This window comes from Linepithema humile, chromosome 5, assembly GCF_040581485.1.
Source record: "Linepithema humile isolate Giens D197 chromosome 5, Lhum_UNIL_v1.0, whole genome shotgun sequence".
Lineage (NCBI taxonomy): Eukaryota > Metazoa > Arthropoda > Insecta > Hymenoptera > Formicidae > Linepithema > Linepithema humile.
In genome coordinates this window covers 14,244,662-14,253,280 of record NC_090132.1, presented here as the reverse complement: position 1 = coordinate 14,253,280, position 8,619 = coordinate 14,244,662, and the positions used below count along the sequence as shown (strand labels likewise).

The window sequence follows — 8,619 nt, the reverse complement described above, 5'->3', positions numbered from 1 at the left end:
TTTAATTTCTTTTTTTATTTTAACAGTTTATCTTCTAAAAGCGAATCCTTTACGACGGCTTTTAGTATCGACAAGCAATTGTGCTTGTCTTTTTAATACGTTTCGCGATGGAACTTCCTCTTCGTCTTCTGAAAGAGGAGCAGCCGGAGTCGCACAAGATGGAAATCGCGGAAACAATGGTCCGCCGCTGTTAACATGCATTGTTCTACCATCTACCGAAGTCGTAGTAGCCGACATTGTTTCCAACTGAAAGACAAAGATAATATTTATGGTCGATTAATTTAAGAATTTTTTAAATTTCTGCTTATATAAATTATACGAAACCTTTAAATTTAAGAAATCACTCACAAGCAATATAGTAACAGAATGCTTATAAATTTACAAAAATAATAAATTTTTTAGAATTTTTTGTTGCTCATAAAAAGTTATTTAATGATTTTTGCTATTAATAGATTCTAAATAATCAAATGTTAGCAAATTGAACGATAACAAATTGATTGAATTAAAGGACTCCGCACGATTCTTATGGAAAATTGTGTTTGGTCAAATTATTTGAATTTTTGATATAAGGTTTGTTCCCGTCGCATGTCCCAACATGCTCTTAAGCCAGCGGCACACGGTACATTTTTGCTTATTGGATTGATTGCGAGCTAGTAAATTATTAAAAATACTGTATGCTGCATAGTGTATTTCTAGTATTTTACTTGCAATCAATCCAGTAAGCAAAAACGTACCGTGTGTCGCTGGCTTTACTCGCTCCAATATGCTCCAATCTATAGTACTACATTACGTATACTATTACGTATATAGATTGGAGTGTATTGGAGCGAGTAGGAACATGTTGGAACATGCAACGCGACAAACCTAAAGTGTGGTTTGCGAACTCAGCCTTAATATATGAACGTTTACAGCACTATACATACGCTTGATATTATTTTGATACGATATCTCAGATAGAACACAAAATTCATGATATACAGGGTGTTTCATAATGTTCGTGCTAACGCTCGTGTGCGAATAGAGTGCGGTAAACTGAATAGAAAAGTCCTTTATCGTTTTGCAATTTTCGCAATAGCAATTGAGATATTAATTAAAAGAGATTGACGAATAATCGCGCGTTGCGCGTAGCTAGATCGTGGGCTGTACACTCTAAACGTGACAACAACAAGGATCGCATGGCAACGAAAAATAACACGTAGCGAGAGCAAAAGTGTGATATGCGTTGTTATTTTTCGTTGCTATGCGATTCTCATTGCTGTCACGCCTAGAGCGTACAGCCTACGATCTAGCCGCGATCAACGCGCGATTATTCGTCAATCCCTTTTAATTAATATCTCAATTACTATTGCGAAAATTGCAAAACGGTAAAGGACTTTTCTATTCAGTTTACCGCACTCTATCCGTACACGAGCGTTGGCACGGACATTATAAAACACTCTGTATATCATTATTTTATTTGTCACTTATTAGTCACTAATTCGTCATTATGATGTTATTATGAATTTGTGTTCTACCTGGGATACGTTTTTTTTATGCGTATCATACCTGTGTAGCACGCTATCGTTTACACAGTGGGACTAATTATAAGCTAATTTAATATGAATATACTACTTGAAACGCATATTAAACGATTGGTGTAAACTAGACCATTGTATGCGTGAGTACGTGCGTGTGCGCGCGCGTGCTAACATTTTGCTTGTAAATACCCTTACGAATAATAAGTATCGCGCTCTCAGTACTTAATATTGGTCAATAGTAAATTGGCCAATACTTTTTTTGAGAAATTCTTAATATTGATAAATACTTAGTACTAGTATTGACGAATACTTAGTACTAGTATTGACAAATACTTATTATTGCAACTCTATATAGTAGACTGCAATAGTAAATATTTGTCAATACTTAACCTCCCTTAATACTAAAGTATTGACGAATACTAGTCTCTAATACTTAATATTCACCAATACTGACTGTCAATACTCAGTATTACCTGAATACTGTAAGTATTACAATCTCAATACTAAGTATTGAGCTTCAATACTTATTTTCCATAACTATCTCTTTATATACAAAATATTTATACAATATGAATAATAGATAATTCTTACTATTCCACTAAAAAATAAAAAAATAATTTTTACTTATATAAACGTAACATATTGTATGCTATTGTTATATAAACATTTTCTAAGATTATGACTATTTTTAAACTAAAGCAACTATAATAGCAAATTGAAGTATAAAATTTGTCATAGTCGTGAATTTTTTCTAAAATGTGCAATTGAAGATAATTAGTACCTTGTCTAGTAATGCTTCATCCATTGTCTCGATATATTTGTCAGATATGCTTAAAACATCGAGTCCATGTTTTACTTTATCGCTTAATAATTCAATAAGCGCTAAAATATCATCTATTTTGTCTTCAAGCAAAGGAGCATCTGTAGCATGCTATAAATGTTAAATATTGGCGATATTCAAGATTTCATTGGATAAAGAAGTTTTTAACATAAAGTATCGAAGATTATAGGTAATAATTATTTCTACTATTCTACGTAATACATAAGTTTAAAAACTATCCAAATATTTTTAAACGATATTACTTTGCAACCTTTCGATAATTAAAAGTTTGACTAAAGTTTTATTAGTTTTCATATAGATCTGTCTCTGACTAGAATTAAATTTTCACAGAAAAAGAATCTATTTATCAATCTCATACAGCACAGAAAGGTTGCAAACATATTGCAGAATAATTTCATTGAAACATTGTAATATTGCAAATTGATTGTGAAACATTGCTGCACCGTTGCTGTAAGATTGCGGCAACGTTAAGATGTTCACTTTTTGTAATATTGCAACGAAACATTATAGCAACATTGCAATGCAATGTATTTGTAATAATGCAATAGCGAAGCAAATGCCTTTTATTTTAATTCTTATAGGTTTCCATTAAACTAACTTATATTTATAATCACACATATTACTTCCTATATATATATATATATATATATATATATTTAATGGAAACCTATAAGAATTAAATTATGCCTTTAATTTTATTAGCCACTCTTTGCAAGTTTTATGTAATCATCGTGACTAAAACTTAAATGCGAGATAGATAGTGCAATGTGCGTCGCATAGCAGTAAACGAACGAACTAGCGATTACCAAATACTGCTTTTGTAATGTTTTTGGAATGTTGTTATCACATTCTCATGAAATATTATAATTACATGTTCCAATAATGTCTCAACAATATTACATTGCAACTTGCAAGATTATAACATTGCTGCAATGTAATTGCAATGTTCTGTGCTGTATGGGATTTTAACACGAGCATGTCTAAAAGATTGATTAGATAATTTGTGTCAGGAATTAACAACTGATGGGTATCCAACTTCGATAGAATCAATACTGATTTTTCACACGATATTTGTCTTACGTTGTCGAAGTATTTATTTTCGATTGAAAGTGTGTTAATGCACGGAGCTGGCGATACTCCTTGAAGTGAGAATTACGAAACACGGACTATTCAAGAAAATCTATCAACTATATGAGATGTGTGATGTTAGGGATGTTAAGCTTCTAAGAACGATAAATAGTCGGAACTGTTCACTGTAGCAGACACCATTAAAGGCGGTTATACTAATTCAATTAGGTGTCTACACAGTATTTCCATTCTAACATTACAGGGCTTTATTTATCGAATATGTTCCTTTGCACGTGATAATTCACGGCGACATGGTTCGAACATACCGCACAAGAAAAAGCGTTAATATAAATTCTTCTACTTTAACCATTGACCATTCGGTCAATAATTTTTTATCATTATCTTTGTTTGACTTATCACGCGGGTTTTCAAATGTGGATTTATCTGTTTATCTCTATCCTTTTAGTATCGATAGTTTTTTCGAATTTATTAAACTATGCTGGGGAATCTCTTGGGAAATTATACTCGCGCTGATGTCAAACTTAGAGAAGGTATCTTTATTTACTAAAGTTAAAAATTATGAAAATTATCCATTCTATTATAAAAATAAATTCTTAACAAAAAGTTTAATATTAATTTATTTGAGTAGAAATTTTTATCATTTTTAAAATGTGCCTTTCTAAGGGTCTTTTTGTCTTACTACTTGAATAATCGGATGGTCATTTCTGAATTCTATAGTGTAAAAATTATGATTAATAATTCTCACCTGAAATTTGTCACACAACTTATATAGCGTACGAGTTATTTCATTTAACAGTTCGCGGATTCGTTGACTTGCAATTTCAGCGTCTTCTCTACGAGATTGCTGTTTATCGATCTCCGAGTTGAGTTTTGCCATCACCTCGGCATTTCTGAAATATTTAACATATTATGGATTGAGGAATTCAAAACTACAGTGGATCAAATTCATTTTATACAAAGTATGTAGTGGCGGATTTAAGGAAAAAGGCCCGGTCCGCAAACAAGGGACCCATTTTTATGTAGGTAGGGTCTGTTTTTAACACTTGTTAACGTGTTCGCGTATTTTAACGAATCTCGATTATGTTGAATCTGATGACTAATGACTAAATTTGTTTTCGAAATTGCTGTCTTTTTTATTTGTAGCTTTTAAAATTTGTCGCCTATTCCAAATAAAACCAATCTCAATCAGTATGAGAATGAAACGTAGCGAGTTGATACTTCTCATTGCGTTTATGTTCTTTGATAGTAGAATTAGGAGTACCGTAGTCTATTTCACAATTTTACGCGTTACACGCCGCCCCGGGTTACTTGAAATGTTAATAAATAATTTTTTTATGGGGCCCTTTTTGGGCCGTGGTGGCGGGAGCTCGGTCCGATTTGCAGACCGTTAAATCCGCCACTGAGTATGCCATAATAAATAAAACTTTAGAAGTGGATTCCTTGATAAATTTTGAGTTTTGAAGCAAGTCATCATTATTTAAATAGTTATTTAAGTAAATTTGAAATAAATTATAAACTCAACTGACTCTGAAAAATTTAATTATTTATTCATATAAGTTTTTAATGGACTTGCTAATAATTATTACTCTCGACAAAACTCACTGTTCGGCATTCTTTGTTTCCGAAAATTTTCTCGTCTCTATCTCAGTGCTGAGCTCCTGTCTTTTCTTTTCCAGTACCATCTTTTCTTGCTCTGTAGCTGCTCGCATTTTCTGTAAACTCTCTTTAGTCGCCTGTTGACCCAAAAACCGGTTCAGAACTTCCTCAGATTTGGACACTCCGGTGGCGCTTCGCAGTTTGGCAAACGCCTCCTCTAGCCGTGCCAGTTCATCTTTGATAATGTCCTCTTGTGCTTGTAGGCGAGTTTTCCCACGTATTTCAAAATTGTTCCGTGGTCGGGTATGAAATATCATACGTTCCAATTGTTCCAATTCCATTTTTCGTTCTGATACGCGCTGCCTGATTGTGCAAATATTTTAGAATTTTATTTTAAATTACATTTATAATGATAGTTATCGAAAAATGTTAGAAAAACTGCATTTATGATTAATGAACAGTTCTATTATTAATGGAATTATCATTAAAAAATTATAACAACGTTCATAACGTTATGGTGGAGATACTATTTGAAATATAAAGTTTGTTTGCGGACCTGAATTCCTTGATAATGGAATCGCGTTTTTTGCTGGAATTTGTCTTCTCAATTTCTTCTTTTACCAGGGTCTCTTGAGTACTATCTTTTAATTCTATTGCTTCTTCTTTCACTCCCTGCAATAATGATGTTAAGCGGAATGTCTCATCAAAGCTTTTCTATTACTTTCGTCGTGTCATTAGTATTATATTATAATATAAGTTCTATTATTTTTTTCATAACCTTGCCTGTAAGCGCTTGATCTCATTCTCTTGTTGTCTTATCCCTTCTTCTAGGTCTTTTAAGGAAGAAGAATAGAAAACCGATTTCTCTTTTAACTCGGAACAGACAGAGCGATACTTCATGCGCGCAATATTTGCTTTAATTTGCATCATTCGAATATGCTCCAATTGAACTTCCAAACTTTCGATTTTCTGTGCAAGTGATTACGCTTATAAAAACCATTAATTGCCAAGTATTAAATTAAATTACCTTCTTCATAGGATTTTCAGTTTTCTTTTTAAATACGCAATAACCGCGTCTATGCGCCAATTCTTTGCTCTCCGTTTGTAAAATATTTAAAGTGTGTTCGTGCTAGTAGAATACAAATGTTAATGTATTTCATCAAACTAAAACGTGAAGGAGCGAAAAGAGCCAACGATGGTTTTTTGTGCGAAAAGGACATGTATTGATATTACAAAACAAACGTTTCAGCCTGTCTTCAAGCCTTCCTCAGTGTCAAAATGACAAATAAAACGCATGCAATCATTTAAAATATAATATCCGTTTATTATTGTGATAATAATTTCAGTTGCACAAATAAATTAAATAATCATGTAGTTAACAGATAATGATAAGTCGAATATCTTATATATTGACAGTTATATATTGACTAATATTTTAGTCATGGACACAGTTTATATATTTCTTTCTGACATTTCTATCTTTTTTTCTTTTTTGAATCGGTGGACACTTCTAAATGGAATTTATCACTGCGAAATGTTCGACTTATCATTATCTACTAACTACATGATTATTTAATTTATTTGATTTATTCGTGCAATCTAAATTATTATCAGAATGATGATTTTACATGATTACGTGCGTTTTATTTGTTACTTTAACACTGAGAAAGGCTTTATGACAGGCTGAAACGTTTGTTTTGTAATATTAATATAACATTTTCTTATAAAAAATCCATCATTTATAATTTTTAATATATTTAACATTGTAACTTGTTATATAGGGTGGTTCACGCAATTGGACCGGATTCTAGTATTTGTTTTGTTAAAAATAGAAAAAAATGGTAGAGTCAAAAGTTGAATGGCATAACAAGAAAAATTTTTTTATTGACTCAATTTTTGGTAAGTATAATAGTGCATCGAAAAAGTACAATTGTACTTTTTTTTAATGGAATTATATAATTTTTTTTTGCATAAATAAGTTCTTCTGCGTATAACAGTATTAAGGTAAGAACCTCGAAAAGTAAATATTAGGTGTATAAATTAATTTGGTGTCTTTTTTGCAAAATTAAAAATTTTAAACAAAAATGGCTTCACCGATCACGTCTAACTGCTCGGAAAGCTCTTTTTGAGTTTGCTCTTGTAGAGTCTTGATTTAGTAACAATTGCAATTTCTCATCTTCAATTTTTTTTGGACCAGAACATGGTTTATCATTCAAATTATAATTTTTATCACGAAACTTTTGATACCAATTTTTGCTTTCTTTGGAAACAAAACACTGCACCTTCTTTAAGAATCGTACAAATCATATTGGCGACTTTAGCAGCATTTTTTAAAAATAAAAAGGCAGAAAGAATACTGTGCCTGATATACACTTTATTCGTGGCCACGGTACTTATTACTGATTTTTGAGATTGTGTAATATTTATTTTTCTGTATTAACTGGCATTTAGTGAACATAATTGACTGTTTTTTAAAACTACATTAAGATAGGAAAATATATAAGTTTAAGATAATTATTAGCAATGAGTAAAACTAAAGGCATAGAATTAATTTATACACTTAATATTTCATGAGATATTTGAAATTTTGATGTAAGATATATACTTTATTCAAGGTGATGTTTAAATGTTCCATCATGTTTACGATTACGGATTTTGAGTTTAAACACTCGAGGACGCGTAAAACGGCATTAATTGACCACAGTTTATAGTAATTAATTAAAGATAAAGTATATTTGTGTCCATTTGTTGCTATTGATGACTTAAAAGAAAAGATTAAAATAGATTATTTAAGCGTAAATAGTGATCATCTTGATACTGTAATGTAGAACATAAAAAAAATGGATTACAAAATGTTTTGTCACGGTTATGTCACGGTGGAATACATTTGAACATCATCTTGAATAAAGTATATACCTCACTCAAAAATTTCAAATATCTCATGAAATATTTATTTTGAAGCACCTTACTCGAATATTCTTATACACAAAATATTCAGAAAAACCTATTTATGCAAAAACATATATATATATATATATATATATATATATATATATATATATATATATATATATAATTATATTTAAAGAAATTGGAACTGCACTTTTCTAGTGTACCGTTGCATTTACGAAAAAAATAAATCAGTATAAAAATTTTTCTTGTTATGCCGCTCAACCTTTGCCTCCACCATTTTTTTTCGGTCTTCAGCAGTGCTGGAACCTAGCTCACAATCAGTTGCGTAGACCATCCTGTATATACAGGTCTGACGATAATCATGTCAAGCTGTTGCAGTTTACCAAGTTCGATAAGTACTTTAGTAACTCGTAAAGTACTTAATAAAAAAATACTTTATTATAATGTTTTGAAAAAATCCTGAAGTCAGCTACATATGAAAAAATAAATATGAAAAAAATGAGGGTTTTAATTTAAAAAATTTTAGGTGACCTTGACTTTAAGGACATCTTTTTAAGATCAACCAAGATCACTAGCTTCTTTTCCCCTAGTAGCTGAGCAACTTTGGTTTGAAACATTTTTGTCATAAACTTAAGGATTTTTTGATATTCTAGTGGATTGATT

The 8,619-nt window shown here is 31.1% G+C and overlaps 1 protein-coding gene across 2 annotated transcripts; it reads right to left on the bottom strand.

Moving 5' to 3' along the window:
* Positions 1-8,017, bottom strand: CCDC151 (Coiled-coil domain containing protein 151). Of its 2 annotated transcripts, XM_067355502.1 has the most exons (7): positions 6,071-8,017; positions 5,827-6,012; positions 5,600-5,715; positions 5,050-5,406; positions 4,193-4,337; positions 2,299-2,448; positions 1-246 (listed from the first exon to the last, which is right to left on the bottom strand). In XM_067355502.1, the coding sequence occupies exons 1-7, from the start codon at positions 6,077-6,079 to the stop codon at positions 28-30; spliced, it is 1,182 nt and encodes a 393-aa protein (XP_067211603.1). In that variant the 5' UTR covers positions 6,080-8,017; the 3' UTR covers positions 1-27. The 2 variants fall into 2 exon arrangements, with proteins under 2 accessions (XP_067211603.1, XP_067211601.1); XM_067355500.1 differs by lacking the exon at positions 6,071-8,017 and having other exon boundaries at positions 5,822-5,837.
* Positions 8,018-8,619: the final 602 nt, after the last annotated feature.

Excerpts from the sequence above, each read along its gene's own strand:
- CCDC151 (XM_067355502.1), bottom strand. Across the intron at positions 5,716-5,826 it reads ATGAGATCAAGCGCTTACAG|GGAGTGAAAGAAGAAGCAAT; the intron begins GCAAGGTTATGA and ends TCATTATTGCAG. Across the intron at positions 247-2,298 it reads ATGAAGCATTACTAGACAAG|TTGGAAACAATGTCGGCTAC; the intron begins GTACTAATTATC and ends TTTGTCTTTCAG.